At 45.3% G+C, this 19,665-nt stretch overlaps 4 protein-coding genes across 5 annotated transcripts; 2 read left to right on the top strand and 2 right to left on the bottom strand.

Moving 5' to 3' along the window:
• The first annotated feature begins 502 nt into the window (after positions 1-502).
• On the top strand, positions 503-2,803 carry rps2 (ribosomal protein S2). Its single transcript, XM_070923536.1, has 6 exons — positions 503-637; positions 736-825; positions 1,388-1,495; positions 1,895-2,228; positions 2,489-2,580; positions 2,674-2,803. Exons 1-6 carry the CDS (start codon positions 503-505, stop codon positions 2,752-2,754), a joined length of 840 nt encoding a protein of 279 aa, XP_070779637.1. The 3' UTR covers positions 2,755-2,803.
• A 523-nt stretch (positions 2,804-3,326) lies between these two features.
• Positions 3,327-5,273, bottom strand: ndufb10 (NADH:ubiquinone oxidoreductase subunit B10). The gene is made up of 4 exons (XM_070923541.1): positions 5,063-5,273; positions 4,615-4,753; positions 3,649-3,788; positions 3,327-3,467 (listed from the first exon to the last, which is right to left on the bottom strand). Exons 1-4 carry the CDS (start codon positions 5,208-5,210, stop codon positions 3,388-3,390), a joined length of 507 nt encoding a protein of 168 aa, XP_070779642.1. The 5' UTR covers positions 5,211-5,273; the 3' UTR covers positions 3,327-3,387.
• Positions 5,274-6,305: 1,032 nt separating this feature from the next.
• Positions 6,306-10,661, top strand: LOC139299995 (large ribosomal subunit protein uL3-like). 2 transcript variants are annotated; one of them, XM_070922960.1, is made up of 10 exons: positions 6,306-6,324; positions 7,631-7,823; positions 8,253-8,421; positions 8,527-8,662; positions 9,155-9,341; positions 9,433-9,593; positions 9,725-9,826; positions 10,031-10,126; positions 10,306-10,425; positions 10,548-10,661. In XM_070922960.1, exons 1-10 carry the CDS (start codon positions 6,322-6,324, stop codon positions 10,605-10,607), a joined length of 1,227 nt encoding a protein of 408 aa, XP_070779061.1. In that variant the 5' UTR covers positions 6,306-6,321; the 3' UTR covers positions 10,608-10,661. The 2 variants fall into 2 exon arrangements, with proteins under 2 accessions (XP_070779061.1, XP_070779060.1); XM_070922959.1 differs by lacking the exon at positions 6,306-6,324 and adding an exon at positions 6,482-6,520.
• Positions 10,662-11,329: 668 nt separating this feature from the next.
• LOC139300136 (testis-expressed protein 2-like) lies at positions 11,330-18,281 on the bottom strand. The gene is made up of 11 exons (XM_070923133.1): positions 17,082-18,281; positions 15,550-15,750; positions 14,879-15,158; positions 14,492-14,679; positions 13,763-13,963; positions 13,061-13,160; positions 12,589-12,721; positions 12,339-12,476; positions 11,780-11,989; positions 11,567-11,687; positions 11,330-11,476 (listed from the first exon to the last, which is right to left on the bottom strand). The coding sequence occupies exons 1-11, from the start codon at positions 18,279-18,281 to the stop codon at positions 11,330-11,332; spliced, it is 2,919 nt and encodes a 972-aa protein (XP_070779234.1).
• Positions 18,282-19,665: the final 1,384 nt, after the last annotated feature.

Below are 19,665 nucleotides of genomic sequence, written 5' to 3' on the forward strand. Positions count from 1 at the left end.
TGTTCATCAGGAAAATATAAAATAAAAAAGATATCAACAATCAATCAAGTTCAGGCCAGGTTTGAAAAAAATACCGCTAGTGGCAGCAGTTAGCATGGGTTCTCTTAGAGTAAATATCGCGATAACACCTCTACATAAAACCCGGCGAGACTTGTCATGGGTCTTCTTCCTGTTATACTGATCACGTAAGTCGAACGGCCATCCGTTTACTCCGATCAAAATCCTGCTTTATCTCACGCATCGTACTGCCAAACACATTAAAAATGCTTACAAAATGATACTTGAATATGCTATTTCAAAATCCTGCCTGTATTTACGGGAACAATGAGGCAAAGATTGAGATACTTGTGAATATTGAGTCCTCAATATGTAATATGGCGGCGATGCTCGTTTCCTGTGAGATAAATGGAATAGCTTAACATATGTTTATTTACGTCAAGCTCTCTCTTGCATTAGCGATTGTATAAATATTAATTATGATCTGTGTTTTGTCCCGCAGCAAATGGCGGACGACGCCGGTGGTAGAGGAGGTTTTCGCGGAGGGTTTGGCGACCGTGGTCGCGGCCGGGGCCGTGGACGCGGCAGAGGCCGTGGCAGGGGCCGCGGTGCCCGGGGTGGCAAGTCCGAGGACAAGGAAGTAAGTTTCAGACCCAATAGTGTTTAAATGATTATTTGTTCAAATGTAATGAATTTAAAACCTTGAGGAGCCTTTGATGGATCTTTTATTTCTTTTAGTGGGTTCCAGTCACCAAGCTGGGCCGCCTGGTTAAGGACATGAAGATCAAGTCCCTGGAGGAGATCTACCTGTACTCTCTGCCCATCAAGGTAAGCAGTATGAGAAGTAACAGACTGCCAACTATTAAAGATGTTCTAATATGAGCAGGGGAGTTGAGGAGGGAGGGGCTCCCCAGAATGGTCCTACTCATTTACTCAATACCATTTCGTGTATTGTTGGCCCAAGTTTATGCCTCGTAACATCATATTCAGGTAATGAGGCCGATCACAATTTTCTGTAAAAGACTGATCCAACTGTTTCCTAATTATATAATAGATTTTCTAACTCAAAGATGATGCATGTCTTTGCTCATTTGATACAACATGAGAAATATTAGACATTGTGTATGAAGATGTTCACAAAGAAAATTGAATGGACAAATGGAACTGAAACAGTTTTTCAAAGATCAGGATTGAGATTGAGGAAGAGATGCTCAACTCTTAATACACGCAAGGTACAAACGGGATTAATATATTTTAACAGGATGAGGTGGTTAATACCACCTCCAACATAAGGAAAACTGCATGCATGTTAGATTCTCATTTCACAGCTGCAGTGGACCATCATCGAATGCTCAAATCTTTTATTTTTTAATTTTTTTTTTTCCTGCAGGAGTCTGAGATCATCGACTTCTTCCTGGGCTCTGGTCTGAAGGATGAGGTGCTCAAGATCATGCCTGTCCAGAAGCAGACCAGGGCTGGTCAGCGCACCAGGTTCAAGGTGAGTTGTCACCAACTCTGTAGTCAACCTGACAAACTTACATTGACACCCCCCGAACACAAACACTAGTTATACGTTATATTAACGTACATCACCCCTGTCCCCCCTGCGTTACATTAACGCACCCACCCCCAACTGGACAGTTTACTTTATTCTGGTCACTGCACTGTTGTTATTTATCTTATCTTATTTTTATTCTTATTCTTATTTTACCTTTTATATTCTACTTATTTGTTATCAAATGGCACCTTCAGACCACAGCAAATTCCTTGTAATGTATGTTACTTGGCAATAAACAGTTTCTGATTCTGATAAAGGCCCTATTTGATCGGTGTTACCATCCCATAGTGTTGCTGGTGGTTCAGATGTGACATTGTTGGCCTCTGGTTTTGTTTACAGGCCTTTGTTGCCATTGGCGACTACAATGGCCATGTGGGTCTGGGTGTGAAGTGCTCCAAAGAGGTGGCTACAGCCATCCGTGGGGCCATCATCCTGGCCAAGCTGTCCATCGTCCCCGTCAGGAGAGGTTATTGGGGTAACAAGATCGGCAAGCCCCACACCGTGCCCTGCAAGGTGACCGGTCGCTGCGGCTCTGTCCTGGTGCGTCTCATCCCTGCGCCCCGCGGTACTGGCATCGTGTCCGCCCCTGTGCCCAAGAAGCTGCTCATGATGGCCGGTATTGACGACTGCTACACCTCTGCCAGGGGCTGCACAGCCACCCTCGGCAACTTTGGTAAGATTCTTCTGATGGTTGCGTGTCTTAATCTGTTCAGTGTTTGTGGTTTTCTCCTTGCTCTGCTCAGCTTCACCTGCCGTGGTGTAGTTGTCGTTTTCAGGAGAGAAAGAAAAGAGTATTGCAATGCACGGCAGAAAGACGGTGTCGGTGGTCTTCTCTGTTCCCCTTTTCAGTGCTCAACAGGCTGCAGCACTGTTATTTGCTTGGAGCTCCATCTTAAGCATCCACTCATTTGTTTCTCTTTATTTCCTCATCAGCCAAGGCCACCTTTGACGCCATCTCCAAGACTTACAGCTACCTGACCCCTGATCTGTGGAAGGAGACTGTCTTCACAAAGTCTCCCTACCAGGTACAGTACACAGCACAGACTGGATTTGTCATTATTTTTAACATGCAAGGCTCATGTATTAACAAACGTTCTATTTTGTTCTTATTCTTCCAGGAGTTCACTGACCATCTGGCCAAGACTCACACCAGGGTGTCTGTGCAGAGAGGACAGGCTGTCCAGGCAGCTACCGCCTAAACTTTTTATACAGAGAATCGTTGAATAAACGTTCTGAAACACCATATAATGTGTACGTCTCGTTAGTTGTGTTGAACTCATGACAGAACTGGGGTGTTTGATATTAAGAAGCACTTAAGATATATTGTGAAGTGTGACCACAATATGCTAAATACAGTGTACAGTTCTGCATTGTTTGTTTTTGAAACCATTAAAACTACCACGTAAGGGTGCATGATGTGTATAAGGACTTATTGCAGTATTAGTTGGGTTTTTTTATGGCAAACAAATTTGAATTGTTAGTGGATGAAATTCCTTAAACTATTCAGGATATTAAATAATTAGGTCCACAGTGGTGTAATACAGCCAGAGATACAAAAGTGACATTTATATTCTATTAGTCCATCCTTAATACTGTGGGTGTCTTGAATTGGCTAATCAAAGATAGAAACTGATCACCCTCCATAGTAAGTGGTTGTTTACAAACCAATAAGAGCTTACTGTGCACGGAAGTCACTTGAGAATATGAAGTTGCTGCACAGACGTATAATTTTGTAGCAATGGGACATACATGCACTGACAAATGATTTATCGCATACATTTTATTTTACAATTATTACACAGGACAGATAATAATGAACTGTTATTCAGCACTCAGGCCTGAGCAGCCATCATCCGTTCTCTTTGCTTCATGAGACATTTCCTCCCACTGGCGTACGCTCCCAGGTCTCCATCTGGAAAGATGCAGGTCATGAATTTAACACATTCAGTGGTAGTTAAAGTGTCAAGAGCATTTGTCACACTGTTGTGTTCTGTCAGCAGTGTGACACGACATATGTGGGATTCCTGAATGCTTCCACAGTTTTCTTGATATTACACCACACCCATCCAAGCTCCACACAACACATTACTTACAGCGTGACTGGAAGTTCTTGGTCACCTCGTTGAACTGCTGTATTTCCTTGGCGCAGTTCTGGTGGTAGCTGGCTCCTTCTCTCTGCTGGCAGGCCCTCAGGCGCTCCTGGACCACCTTCACAATCTCCTGGTCTACTTTACTGAGGGGTGAAGACGACAACACAGGGGCGACACTCTTATTTCTGAAGGAGAAACTCTGCCCGACTGATACACGACATGGCCAAAAGTCAACAGCCTCTACTATTCTGAATAGGCAGTCCACGAAATTGTGTAACATGGCTGCAGAGATTTGCAACCATTCAGCCACAAGATCATCAGAGAGGTCCAACACTGATGGTGGGTGATAAGGCTCGCAATTAGCGTCCAGTTCCAGTTCAGACCCAAAGGTGTGACCTCTGTGCAGGCCAGTGAAGTCTGACCATACCAAACTGGAAAAATATTTTTTTTGTGGATCTTGCTTTGTGCATGAGTGTATTGTCATGTTGCCACAAAGTTGGAGGCATGTAGTTGTCTAAAATACAGATAAAACCGAGCTATAGGGCCCCTCCTGACCAGTTCCACCTACTCCCTTTGTATTGTGTATGTATCCTGTGCCCTACAGGTACAGTTACTCCTTCCATCCTGAAACACTATCCTTTCCCAGGTTTGCTGTGTGAAAAGACATTACAACTAGATTACAGGGCTAATCCACAACACAGGGCCCTTATCTCAATTTAAATATTGTGCTGTAGTGTAATTGTGATTAATCAAATGACCACAAACGAATTACCACAAAGGGAAACTGGAGCTTTTGGGGGCCCTGAGGGTCTGGGAGCTCAGATGGTAACCCAGCCTGCATGTATGTTTTATTTATACATATTGTATATAAGCTATGTATATTTGTCTTACTAATTATCACCTACTGAGCATCTTGTGCACACACATGTCCAGCGGGATGAATAAATCTTATCTTGACACGTTACTTACTAGTCTCTCCTCCACTGCATCTCAGCCTCATAGTAGCAGACATAATCTCCCTGCTGGCACTCCGTCAGGTCAGGGACACGGCGGAACTTCTGGTGGTAGTAGACGGACTTGTTTTTACCACGAATGCTGTCAACCGCATCTGGATGAGGGGAAAAAAACAGTTCAGGGCATTGTTATACCGTGGCAAGGCCATGTGTGTTGTACTGTGATTTGGTGTCTATGAATGACGCTAGCTAGCATAACACCATAGATAGCTAACTCTGTCCATTACTGCCACAAACCAGAGCCTTGTAAATGACGTGGTGTAATATTTAGCAAGGACACAGTGATAGCATCGTTAACACGTTCAAACATGGCAACAATACATCTATACAGCACCCCGTAGCTCCTGATAGCTGTGTTGTTGTGCTACCCTGTTAGCCCAGTTAGCTCCGTTAGCTTCAGTTACCTCTAAATGTGGTGACAGGCAGGTCCACGGAGTAATAGAAGAGTTTGGACAGAATCAGGGCTGGGTTTGGCAGTGCTGTCTGTTTGTCCACAGCCGGAGTCTGCCGAGGAGGCTCCGGATATGCTCCTTTATCAAAGTCTGAAGGCATTTTGCCTTATTCTTGGACAAAACTAAATTCGACCTCGACAGCTCTCCTTTCGGCTGGCGCATGCGCAGAAGACACAACGCAATGGCGAAATAGAGGTCATTAATGTAAAAACTTAATGTTATCTAGATACTTTTTTTCTGGTTACTATTAAAGTATTATTCGGTACAAATATTATGATAACGAGGAACTTAGCACGAGCCCAATTACAGTATTTTTTAAAACATGAAGGTTGAAGGGTAAAGGTCACAGGTGGAGCTGCTGCATCATGGAAATGCAGCAGGTGGTGGTGCAGAGCTGACAACCTTTAACCACTAATGCACTGTCTAAACCAGTGAGAATTTCTGGCACTTAAAATGCTATGATATTAGTTATCAAGGAGCATTTAAAATGCCAAGAAAATATATGTTTTATATTGAGAAATGCAAAGTTGTTTGTAACAAAACAACATTTTTGGCCGTGTTTGCTTATGTACCTATGAGGTACAGAATACTGCTAGGAACCTAAAAATGAGCTTAAAGACGATTTAAAATTTGACAGTGCAGTTGTGATAAGCACCACTGACAAAGATGTGTGTCTCAGCTGTGAGATGGCGAGTAAACCAGTTGGCACATCTGTCTGGCGTGCCTCCTGAAGTGCTCTGGAGAAAGATACAGATACAGATCCCTCCCAAAAAACACCTGCTGTCCGATGTAATGCGGCCAAATGTACATATTATAAATGTAAACATCAAATCGCAATGATGTGTTATCCTGGTTGTCTTCAAAAAGGCTTCTTTAAAGAAAGAGAGAAGACTGCATTCGTCTTAAAGCAGACCAGGTGGATGTTGGCCTCATGACAAGGAAAAACTTCCTTTCTCTCTCCTTTCTTGGTTATGTGGTTCCTGTCCACTGGGCCTCCCCACCACCTCAGACCTCTGACTCTACCCTCTTCCCTCCTCCTATCTCCTCCTGTCAGAACTTGGCAGAGATTCCCTTGTTTGAAAGCAAATACGGCTCCTCAACTGGGCCAAACACCAAATTAGAGCCCCTACACTGTGTATCATCTTATGTATGACCCTTACATCAGCACTGGCCCCTCTCTCTTTCTACCCCCGACTGGACAGTGAGCGGACATGGTCAGTGCTCCTCATGTTTTTGGTTCTTTTCTACGATAAAAGATGCATTCATTAGCAGTTTTGTCTGTCTTTGTGTGCGTGTGTGTGTGGTTTTTCACTTTGTTTGGCCATCTGGGATTATACAGGAAGATAACGCGTGTTGAAAAGTTATCTTGTAATGGCTGCCTCTGAGGAAACCACGTGGAATACTGAAATGGCGACTTCTTTTAATGTGGCATCCTGTTGTCTGAGTTTTATTTATTATTTGACCTGTGTTGGATTTCTGAATCACATTAGATGTGAAATCAGTGCAGAAAGTACAAACACATGGCCTGGACAGGAAGGCAACGCACCTGAAGATTCAGGGACTTGACTCTTTATTACAACTTTTGGAGGCCCTTAATACCGGAGGAATTGAATATCTGAAGAAAGTTTTGGAAATTAGGCCAAAAACAGTTCAAAAACAGGACAGAGGACACCATTTTATTGCAGTATATTGAGTACAGGCAAGGATTAATGTGTCTCCTCTTGATCTACTACTGTAGTTAATCCATCAGTGCATCTACAGTGTTATAGATAGTAAGGACATGCAGACCCAGGATCAGTGATGGAAGTACTATTCAAAACCTTACTTAAGTAAGTATGTTATTAATATCAGCAAAATGTGCTTAAAGTATCAATAGTAAAAGTACTCATTATGCAGTAAAATGGTCCCCGTCACTGCTGTATTATTATATATGTTATATAATGTTTGTTGCATTTTACTGATGTTTAAGGTTGTCCTAATTTTACTACTTTTTAATAAACTGTTGAGTAGTTTAAACTACAACAATGCATCATATCCTATAAGATCATCATATGTCTGTAGCGTCGCTGTCCTGTGAGAACCACGTATCTTTAAAAAGTACTTTTCATGAGAAAAACACACCTGTTTTCTGTTGGTTTGTAATCTGAAAAGTAACTGAAGCTGTCAGACAAATGTAATGAAGTAAAAAGTACAACATTTGCTTCTGAGATGTTGTGGAGTAGAAGTATAAAGTTGCATAAAATGGAAATACTCAAGTGAAGTACAAGTACCTCAAATTTATACAGTACTTGAGTATGTAATGTACTTAGTTACTTTTCACCACTGCCAAGGCTGCTGTGTCTGTCAGTATTGGTGCCATTAAAATACCCACACCTCCACACGATGCAGCCTGCATCCACAATGTAATTATTTCTCCATCTGTTCATCTTGTTTACCTGCAGTGTGTTCATGACGTGTGCCGTCTACCAGAGAACGTTCTTGTGGCATCAATTGTAAATAGACTCTGTGTGTCCTTTCCAGTCTCATCGCAAATTCCACGCACCCCGCCATGGACACATGGGGTTCCTGCCCCACAAGCGTAGCAAGAAGCACAGGGGAAGGGTGCGTACGTGGCCTAAAGACGACCCCAGCCAACCCGTCCACCTCACTGCCTTCCTGGGATACAAGGCCGGCATGACCCACACGCTGAGGGAGGTGCACCGTACTGGCCTCAGTATGTATGACATTGATGCATGGGAGGAATGAGGAAATAAACATTCACCTCTCGCTGTTTGTTTGAGAGGATAATGTTATTGTTGTTCTGTACAGATTTAATGCAGCTTCTGAAAGCACAAATAGGAAACAAAAACAGAACAACCATTGTTACAGGATGTTAAGAACTGAATGTTTCAGCAGCTCAAACAAATAAGGCTCATATACTGTCCTGTAATCTTTGGTATGTGGTGGCATCAAACTCTGCCTAAAATCTATGCTTCAATTGTCATCTCTTTTCTCTTTTTCTGCATATCTTTGCCTTTCTCTGCTGTATATTGCTTAATAACCATCATATCTACTGTTAACATGCTATGCTTGATTGAGCTTTACTGAATTCTGACAGTTGAAATATCTCAGCAGGTGAATATTTCCCATGTTTCTCCCACAGAGCAATCAAAGAGAGAGGAAGTCGAGGCGGTCACCATCATTGACACTCCTCCTGTCATAGTGGTGGGGGTCGTGGGATACATTCACACTGTCCGTGGCTTGCGTTCCCTCAAAACCATCTTTGCAGAGCATCTCAGTGACGAGTGCAAGCGCAGATTTTATAAAAACTGGTGTGTGATTATACATTGTTCCCCCCTGCATGTGCAGCCACACAGCTGTTGCCTCACTGACCATTGTTGTTTCTCACATCTAAATTGAGCTTCTCTGTGTTTCAGGTCCAAGAGCAAGAAGAAGGCCTTCAGCAAGTACAGTAAGAAGTGGCAGGATGAGACAGGAAAGAAACAGCTGGACAAGGATTTTGTCCAGATGAAGAAATACTGTTCAGTGATCAGGGTTATTGTTCACTCTCAGGTAGGCCAATTGCACAATCCAGAAATGCAACAATTACTGTCTCATCCCTCCACTAGTCTAATGATTGGCAGTTATTCACCACATATTTCCCCTGCAAAAGGTCAGAGGTGTCAGAGTTATCCACCTGACCACATGCGATGGAAAGAAAAGCTGCCACATCCCAAATCTCTCTGTCATCCCTGGCTCTGTCTGTGGGGAGCACTGGAGGGTGCCGTTTCAAATAGCAGTTTAAAAATAATTTTCCAGGACAGAACCTGGCTGCTCACCCTGGCTTTGCCAAGAGAAAACCTTTATCTTGGCAACAACCGATATGAAGATCAGCCAAGATCTGAACTCTTAACGGTGTTGCTGGGATGGGTCTTTTTCTGGGCAGGTTTCAGCTTCAGAAGTGGGAATAAGAGGCTGGTGTTATTACTAACTACTCAAACATGATCATGTGCTGAATAATACATCTAATTATAAAAAGACATGGCCTGTGATATCTTATTCCAGATGCGACTGCTGCCCATAAACCAGAAAAAGGCCCACATCATGGAGGTGCAGCTGAATGGGGGAAGCATCTCGGACAAGGTGGACTGGGCAAAGGAGCGCCTGGAGCAGGCCGTGCCCGTCTCTGCCGTCTTCTACCAGGATGAGATGATTGACGTCATCGGAGTCACCAAGGGTCACGGCTTTAAAGGTTGGAAACATGCTCTGATTAGCTGTGCCAGGCAAGGGTCTTGTAAAACAAACGCACTCGGATATGTAGTTATTTCTGTCTGTGCTGATAGGTGTGACAAGCCGCTGGCACACAAAGAAGCTTCCCAGGAAGACTCACAAGGGTCTGAGGAAGGTGGCATGCATTGGAGCCTGGCATCCAGCCCGGGTGGCTTTCACTATAGCTCGTGCTGGTCAGAAGGGCTTCAACCACCGTACTGAGATCAACAAGAAGGCGAGCTGATAGTCAAGAGTCCAACTTCACCCACAAGACTCATCTTCAGCTGTTCTTAGGGAAATAAGCTTTTATTGAATAATCATAAGCAATATTATTATAAGAATTACCATAATACTGTGTGTCCTCAGATCTACCGTATTGGTAGGGGTGTGCACATCCAGGATGGAAAGGTGATCCGGAACAATGCCTCCACGAACTACGACACCAGCCAGAAGACCATTACGCCCATGGTACACCCATTTTCTGTGACATGATTATAAAGAAAGGAACTAATGGATTCTCAATCTACCAGGGGACATTTTATAACATTGCATAGGGCATTATAATGCATTATGATGTATTAAGGTGTGAACAACACAATGCTCTCTTGTATTATGAAGGGCTTCATAGAAAGCAGATTTCTTTTTTATCCTACTCCCCTCTTGTGCCTGTAGGGAGGCTTCCCCCACTATGGTGAGGTGAACAATGACTTTGTCATGGTGAAGGGCTGTGTGGTCGGGGCTAAGAAACGTGTCCTCACCCTCAGAAAGGTACAGTGTGATTTTGAAAGTCTAATTTCCGATTTTACAGGCAGCTTTCAGTAGAAGTACACAGCTGTACTTTAAGTTGAACAGATAAAACATCTAATTTACTCTGGAAGGAAAAAGTAAGGCTCCTAGTACATCATTGCAGGTCATGTACAGCTTTGTGTGTTCCTCCCCGCCTTCAGTCTTTGCTCGTGCACACATCCCGCAAGTCCAAGGAGGCCATCGAGCTCAAGTTTATCGACACCACTTCCAAATTTGGCCATGGCCGCTTCCAGACTGCCCAGGAGAAGAGGGCATTTATGGTGAGCGTGAGAAAAGATTGGTGAACACACAAATCAGATTATGAAGAAATTCTGCAGTGTTAACTTACTCGCTCCTGAATCCGTCTGCACTATTTTACCACTGACCTCTGGTTTACCTGCAGGGGCCACTGAAGAAGGATGCCCTGAAGACAGTGCCCGAGCCTCTGACCGAGGAGGTCTGAAAAAATTCTCATATCTCAATTCTCATACAATGATAAAACCGAGTTTCAAATACACTGTGATGTTGTTGTTCCTCCATGTAAATTAGATTTGGTGATACAGGTATTATCTGTATGGAGTTTAAGTTCAACAATTAACATACATTTAAATTTTAAACAGGTTTTTATTCACTGATGAAGCCATGAGCACATTAACACAGTTCAGAAATAACATGCACCATGGTAGCTTGATTGAACATAATCATCAGATTATCATCTCCATGTTCTTTCAGTATCTAGTTTGTTGAACCTCACAACCCTTAACAGGATCAGTGGATTACAAAATGCATGGATGGACAGTTTGTTCAATTGGCATTCTTTTAAAACAGTGATTATCACCAACATCTTGTTTTGACGTGCAGTAAAGTCATCCCGGTTTTCAGACTTTCATCAGTGTTGGAATGTCCTTTTGGGAAACCAGTGTATAATGTGCTCTCACTGGTGTCAGGGTGGTAGGTGCAGTTCAGTTATCTCCACAGTAGGGGGCACTGTAATACCATTCTCACAGTCTCGAGGGTGCCTTCAGGAGGCATCTACCCTGCTCTGGTTACAACGAACACACTTGGGATAAACACCAAGCTGGCAACCAGCTGCAGCAGCCTCAGAACCCATTAGAGATTCACAGCAATAGCTGCACATCAGCTATTTTGCATCAACATAATCCCTCCAGTGGCCTCAAGGGGGCACTACTCTGACATGTACTCCTGGGACTCCATGGAGGACTGGTGGGACGAGGAATGGATTGAGGACTGATGGGATACAGGTGGGTTGTCCAGGCCAGATGTCATCAGGGGCAGATATAGATCGTCCATGTTGGGCATGACAAACACTTTCTGTTGAGTCGCAAAGGACAACAAATCAATAATTAGTGCAATGATTAAATGTTTTTAACGATGTGGAAAATGTGTCACCGATGGACTGACCTGGAACTCACACTGCAGTTTTTTCTCGATCCACTCAGTGACATGAGTGAAGGTGACCTCCCTCTCCCCGAGGGTGGGACGCACATGAAGGTCTAATCTGGGAGGGACCCGGAAACTGTACCTGAGGGGACAGAACGAGGGAAATGACTGTGAGAGAAAGAAAGGAAGAATGAATTTGTGGTATGAAATGACAGAGAGAGAGGCACTCTGTACCATATTCTGTCAGTAGGAGGAGGCGGGATGTTGATGGCCAGAGTGCCAGAGAGCTCCAGGACCTCGACGCTGAGCATCAGAGGCATGTTGGACACCTCGGCAATCTTCTTCCTGATGAACTCGTTCTCTGTGGCTTTCTGGAAGTACTTGGACTTCGCTATCTTGTCCACAAACCTCAAGATCTTCCTACTTGTGCTGCCACCAGTGTGCCTGGAGGGAAGATAATGATGAGGGCACAAATGCAGTGTAGGACTGTGAATCTGAAAATGACTGGGATTGGGACTATTTCACAAAACAGAATACGGTGAGCTTAACGACCATAACGATGCTGCACTGCAACAATTATGGCAATGCAGCGCAGCATCGTTAAGGCCATTAAGTCCACATGTGTTTTTCCTGCTATGTCAAGTCCAAATGTCTGCAATTAACAACATTATTAGTTACAATTGTGTTTGACAAGTCAAAAAGTGGTCTTTTTCACTGAATGGGATGCGTCCACACATGAAACATGCATATTTGATCTCTGTGGTAGAAAATGCCAATAAAGTTGTTAATGTACCCTTCAGCTGCTACCACTGTGCTCTTATCTCCCGGAGGCCCCTGCGGTTCCGAGGGAGGGGCTTCCTCTTCATCAGATGAGCCTGCGCTGGATGACTCTTCATCACTGTCAGCCAGTACACACAGCCTGGGCTTAGAGCTGAAAAAACACACCAGTGGTACCTCTTAATGCAAACTACTGAGCTTAGAAGACACTCTCTCCACACTCTCTCTTTATACACTGAGGAATATGAAACTGAGAGGGGCCTCACCCCACTTGCTGGGTCTCTGGAACGCTATGAGCCTCGTCCTCTCCATCTTTACCCAGCTTACACAGGTTCATCTTAGTCTCCAGGGTCATCTGAAGGCAGCCAGTGTACACCAACTCCAGCTCCAGCCACAGGCCTTGGGGATGAACAGAGACAGACACAGGTAGCAGGTAATGCTTCATACTGAACAAACTTTGATCTAAAGAGTTTGGTTTGGTGGCTGAGCCAACATCTCGTCTGGGAATCATGAATGCCTGTACCAGTGTACCAGTGATTTCATAGCAATACAATCCAATAGTTGTTGAGAAATGTCAGTCTGGACCGAAGTGGTGGACCCACAGACAGACCCACATCCCTAGAGCCACACTGTTGTATTAGCATGGCTAATAATCGAAAGAGCAACAGCCTGTATATTTATACATTTTATATTGTATATTGTATATATTTATACAAGTCTAAATACACAGAACTGTACCTCTGCGGTCCAGTGTAGGTTTGGAGGTGCTGAGGACCTGAGGAAGACAAGTACCCATGTCCAGATCAGCCAGAGTCAGCTCATTCATGAAGTACGGCAACTATAATGAGACAAACAACACCTTTAATTAGTAAACATGCCGCGTTCATGTCAGACATTGGAATTTCTGAATTAAATCTGTGTAAGACAAATAGCTCCGCTCCGCTCCGGTAGCTAATTACTTCAAACAAATGCGCGAGCAGAGAAAACCTGCAGTGTGTGTGTGTGTGTGTGTGTGTGTGAAGGATAGTAGAGCAAGATAGTGGAGTAAAAAGGATAGTGTGTGTCAAAGAGGAGAGCAGGAAATGAGTAATGAGAGATGCTGCGGTGCCATCAGTGCTCCTCTACTCACTCCCCACCTCCTGCCTTTGGAACGGGAGGGAGTGCATTGTCAGCATGAAAGAGAGCTTCATTGTTGATGTGTCTAATGTCACATCTTTTGACCTTGCTCACAAACCAGCGCTGATGTTCAGGTCACATCATCGAGTGACACAGTTTATAGAGCTCTGACCTACAGTAAACTCTCTGTTGCCTAACTGTGTCATTAATCAGTATGACACTGATGATGATGGTATGAATATGAAGATGAATGTGAATGTGAAGATCATTTTGTCAACCAAGGATTTCAGTGGAAAATAAATCACCATCCTCATCCGCTCTCACCTTGATCTTGCTGAGTTTCTTCTGGATCTTGTGTGCCACCTGATCGGTCCAGTACTTCTCCCGCAGAAAGTCCCAGAAGATCCTTCCCACCAGGGAGTTCACCCAGGTGGGCTGGCCCTCTGCAGAGCCCCCCCCTGCCCCTGAACCCGCACTGGGCTCAGCTCCAGCTTGACCTCCAGACCCATGCTCTTCATTGTGAATCTGCAGGGAATAACAGAGGGATACGTCATTGGAAGACGCATGTTTGCCATTTCTACGCTAATCCGTCTTCAAGCCCCATTTATGCTGACTCTCATACTGATTCTGCACCTGCCTCCTCTAAACATGAGGACAGAATGTCTCTACGTGGGGTGCCAATCCCAAACCACCCGAGCCAGGATCTGCAGCTCAGTCAGGTGTGCTGCAGATGTACCACAGTCAGTTCCTATTAATATCCTTCCAGGCAGGTGACATCTGATATTTCTGCACATTGACATTTGGTCCCGTCAGCAAGGATGTGTTTGGCTGAGCCAGCATCTTGGACAGGGCTGGTCTGAGCGCAGGGCAGAACAATGGAACAGTAGCTGATATTGACCAGCTCTGATCAATGGGAGTTATGTAGAGTATTAGCCGGACATGCAGAGCGGTAAAGAGAGCAACTTCTGTTATATTCCTACGCTGGAAGGGGATGAAAGTGATGCTAGACCCGACGCTAGATCTAAAAGCTAAATAAAGGTGTTGTTCATTGACCTTCTTGTGGGTTGTGGGGCTTCCCTTTTCACTGTGGCAGGGGCTGGTGGTGAGATTGCAGCTCTGCGAGACAATCAGTTGAGTCATGTAGGTGCTGTAGTCCAATAGCGTTCTTGTTTTCATAGCTCCCGGCAGGTCGTGCAGCTCCTCTGTGCTGTCTTTAACAGGATCTCCACCACATGGTGTTTCTGAGTGACAGAGAAAAAGACAGACACGAAGGAGCTGGTAAATATAACTCAAGGAACGGCAGTAATTCTGCATGAATCTATCCTGCACTCTTTGCATCGATTTAACGACTAAATGCATGTTGCAGGGAGGTAATGCCTACATACAATATCTCCCCCACTGATTTGCTCCCTATCACCATGAACCAAAACCTCCTCTTACCTGTGGTTTCCTCCCCGCTCACACCGCTCTTGGCTGCGGCCCGTAACGCAGACAGGAAGTGCTGGAACCACTCCTCCTTCTCTCTTCCTGTGCGGCCAAACAGGTACAGGGTGACAGGAAGCTGGTGGTCCGGGACGGTGTGCCTCTCTGCCCTTTCTTCCTCCTCCTGCCCTTCAACCACACTCTCCTCCCCAACCTCCCCCTCAGCCAGAGTGATGCAGATGGGGTATTTCTTGTTCCACACTCTTTTGCGAGCCAGACCAGGCGGTAACAGAGTCACCTAAAGATTAACAGAGAGGAATGATAAAGGAAAAGTGTCTATATTTTCTTTCTACAAGAGATACTGGCAGGCAGAAATGGTGTTGACAGTTCTCCATTGCCAAAGCGCTCTGTGTGTCAGCGTTATTCTGTTACCCTATTGGAAGCTACAGTAGCCTGCCTCAATATGCCAATGGGACAGTAGCTGGGTCAAGTTTATTCAGAGCATCATCACTTCAGTTGTAATCCTTCTGGTCTTTCACCTCCGTGTTAGATGACAATGTGGGTGCAGAGAGATGAGAGGGAAGAGTTCAGGCGAGAGGTCACCTTGCCTCTCTCTTTTACTCCCCCCTGGGGGACACGTCTGCCCACCTGGGACCCAGAAATGAGAATATGAGAATAAACGCACTGACCTTACAGTTAGCCAGCTGGTAAGTGCGCGAACGCAAAAATGCGGCCTCGTGGGGCGTCTCGTCGAACCCTGCCCACCGGGGGATGTTGGCACGTGGGTACGCCAGGCGCAGCCGGCTGCCCTCCAGCGTGACGTAGACAGAGTGTGTGATGGAGGGGTGGAAAGTCTCAGGGTCATAGCTGTGTGTCTCATTCATCCAGCCCTGAAAGAAAATAACAGGGTGTTTAATCCAACAGGATAAAATGATATGCAAGCTACAACACAGTCAGTTACAAATCTCTTCACATTTTTCCTTTCAGAATTGAACTACATTGAAAGCTGTGTTGAGGCTATATTTAGGGGCATTTAACTGACTAAGTGTTAATATACAGTATATGTCCGAAAATATGTAGCAAAGAGTCTACTCAGGCGAATGAAATTCACAGTGAGAGGTGCAAACTGCGACAATACAGCTCAGCAGGAGGGGAAACACGAGACACTGTGGACGAGTCTTTGAAATAGCCCACAGCCTGCTGTTAGTAGCTCCTCTATCCTCATAAACGTGACCTTATTTGAACCTGCTAACTCCGCATTTATGGAGGCAGCCAGCCCCCGCCCTCTCAGCAGAGCTGTCAAGAAGTGCTTTGAGAAAGCTATTATCAAAATAACCTGCTCTTTAGATGCTGAACCTGCTGCGCCTCAGGGTAGTTTTTTATACACTAATTGCCTCGAAACTAATCCATTAAGCAACACTGATAGCACTATCTCCAGTGCCATCCAATGACTCATATGACGGCTGTTGTTTGTTGTTTTGATCTCTCACCCTGCAGAACAAACATTAGAGCTTGAACCTCATTTCAATATAGCCAAATGAGTAAACCAGAAAGTACTGAGGAGCAGCTGAGAGGCTGTATCTACTGAGCACAGCAGTGCTTTGAGCTAAATGCTAACGTCAGATGCTCACAAAGACAATGCTAACATGCAGATGTTTACCAGGTACAATGTTTACCATCGTAACCATCTCATGTGTTAGCATGCTAACATTTGCTACTTAGCACTACGCACAAAGTACAGCTGAGGAAACAAACAAATAAAGTAGTGGTCCAAACGACTCTGACATCCCTAGCGCCACACAGCTGGCATGGCTTAAAACTCACGTAAAACTGGGTTGGTTCCTTTTTGTTTTATTAATGAATATATTTTTTAAAGTGAACAACTTACAGGCCTGTCCCAACAGATGGTACAGACATACACATGCAAAAACACGCTGAACTGTGGTGAAATTGTCACATTGCTGCAGGTAGCCAATAGCAGTGGGCACACTGGGCTCTTGGGCTGACTTAATGTTTAAGGGGGAAACCATGGCAAGACATATGCACATACACCTTATGCCATACTGTTTTCAGGCCAGTGGTCTTTCCACATTAGTACCTGGCCTCTTCTCTTACATGTGTAATACATGGCAAAGAAACAGAGGAGTGAAGTTTGGATAAAAGCATGTGATGTCACCTTCATGTTTACGCCCCTCTGTATTGTATTTGACTCATTTATTACCTCTAGGATTTCTGGATCTGTGAGCGCTCCATCGAGTTGATCCATGTTCAGGTGTCTGGATTTGCTCAAACGAGAGGCTTTGTTGCCTCTGGCTGATGAGCGTTGTGGGGCGAACATGAACACCACCACCAGGCCCAACATAAAGCCGCATGCAACCCCCACAGACAGACCTGTCACATAGGAGGGCAGGGGCAACACAAAGAAACCGTACGCTAGAAGACCCACAGGGAGGAGCCAGTGAAGAGGCAGCGACGAGCCCGGCACTGTGACTCGAGACTGGGTGTAAGTTCTGTGATGAGTCCCGCTGGATCCATTCTGGAGCTCCACCACCTGAATCATATCCCCATATGTGCGGATTTCGAAATGGCTGTCTCTGCTGTGGGTGTGGCATTCTGGGGAGACGGAGGATTTCATTAAGGAGCCCTGTTGGAGTCTTCTCAGAGGCGTGTCACACACACTTCTGTGCTCCCCGTCAGCTCTCCTTCGGCACTTAAGGTCTGTATCTTCACTGCCACAGCTGCCTTGGGAGGCCGGTGAGTCTCCGGCACCAGAAGCCCTCCCCTGCTTGGGGCTGCCGGAGCTTTCGTCCCCCATGATCTTACTCAGCATGCTCAGCGGATCCTGCATGGCCTCAGAGAACTTCCTCCGTGTGTCCTCCAGCTCCGCTATCAGCGAGCTGCCTCGGGGTTCAGCGGGAGGCATGCTGCCTGTGGAAGGAGGTGATATCCAGTCGTCATTCTCGTTCAGTCCTCCTGCTTCAGGTTTGGCCTCTGGGATCTTTGGATGGGTGAGCTGCTTCCAGGGATGCAAATGCAGCTTGGAGTCTGACTTGGAGAGGTTCACCTCTGGCTCGACCCGACGGGAGATCTCTGTGCTCAGGGACTTGACCAGGCTGAGCAGAGGTTTGCCTCGTAGAGAGCTGCTCTCGCTCGGGTCCAGGTCTGTGGAGGAGGATTTGACCAGGTTGGTGGTGACAAGCAGACCTGCTGATGCTGCTGATAGATCAGCCAAAGAGCCCGGGGACGAGGGGGAGTGAGGCAGGAAGGGGGATTGGGATCGGTGGCCTTGGCTCAGGTCCAAATCCATCCCCAGGCTGATGTCAGGCTGGCTCTCCCGGGCTTGCAGTTTGTCTTTGGAAAAGGCCACGATGGGGCCATCATCGTGGCGGTCCAGGCTGAAGATGAGCTTGCTCTCCTCCATGCTGGCCATCAACCAGGAGCTACTGTGAGAATGTGCTCAACCAAACGGAGCAGACGTGGAGCACTGGCAGACTTGTAACATCCTCCTCAGGTATTTTATAGTCCATCATGTTGGATGCTGGAAATGTGGTGAGAAAAAAGGAAAATATATGAAAATGTAATTACTTGAACAGCTTCAGGAAACCCTTAGCAACATCGTTACTTTTAATGACAGCATAACATTTAACATCAAGCCTCTCCGCTAGTTGTTCATCCGCTGCTCTGACCTTCTTCCTATTTCTGTCCTACCTGTTCCCTCCTCTCCACCGCTTTTCTAATTTCCTCTCCCCTTTCACCTCTCAACCTTTCTTTCTAATCTTCTCTGTACTTTCTCCTTTGTCCTTTCCCCGTTCCTCTGCAGGGAACTTGTGTTTCACTGTGTGTGTGTGCTGTCAGTTCACATGAAGTCTGAGCTAAGGTAAGGGTGGATGAGTGTTGTTTGTTTCTGGAGTCATCATAAGGAGTCATTAGCACAGAGACTTTAATCCCTCAGTCACAGCTAATCCAATCCTTTAGCCATGTTTGTGCCTAATTGTTGTATCCAAGGAGCCCTGAAAGATGTCCACTACAACACTGGTCTTCTTCGTGTGTCATTTCTTTGTCCGTTGTGCCACCTTGCCTGCAAACGTTGAAGACATGTTACATCCTCTGACCGGATTCTCTCAGTTGGTTCAGGAATTCAAAACAGCTCTTCAGTCACAAGCTCACTTCTCTAAACTCATGGCTACCTGAGGTTTGATTGAAGTAAAACACAGGAGAAAACAACTTCATCATGTGACAGCATCTGCCACCGTGGATGATGAGTGAACACATGCTGTGTGGAGAACATCTGGTGCAGGGACAGAGATTCACACTCTGGCACTTCTCCCTTCTTACTGAACTAAGAGCTCAGGTACAATAAGAAAGGCTTAAGATTTTCCATGTCATAACTATAACTGAGAAAACAAGCTGCTTTCTTTCAACCACACCCTAACCACTGTCCATTACGCCTTCGAAAGCACAACAATCAGACACTCCCTTGGGAAATCAGGGTTTTGAGAGCTTATGAATCTGCAACAAACCCGTCGCAGTTTGTTTTCATGTGACAGTCACTGATACGCATCATGCATCATCCGGCGGGCTGCATGGCCCAACTCGCTGAGAGTCAACAGCGACGGAACGATCCAGACTGAGTGGATTAACTGTAATCCTCCACATTAGAGAGGCTTTTACGGCAGGAAATTAAGACACTTGGGACTTGAATTAAATCTGATGAATGGGCAATCAGCGTGTCTTTCAATTCCAGATACATTTTTAGATAAATCATTTACTTGTGCTCACTGTCAGCTGCACACACACATAATGCA

Source organism: Enoplosus armatus, chromosome 17 (assembly GCF_043641665.1).
Source record: "Enoplosus armatus isolate fEnoArm2 chromosome 17, fEnoArm2.hap1, whole genome shotgun sequence".
Taxonomy (NCBI): domain Eukaryota; kingdom Metazoa; phylum Chordata; class Actinopteri; order Centrarchiformes; family Enoplosidae; genus Enoplosus; species Enoplosus armatus.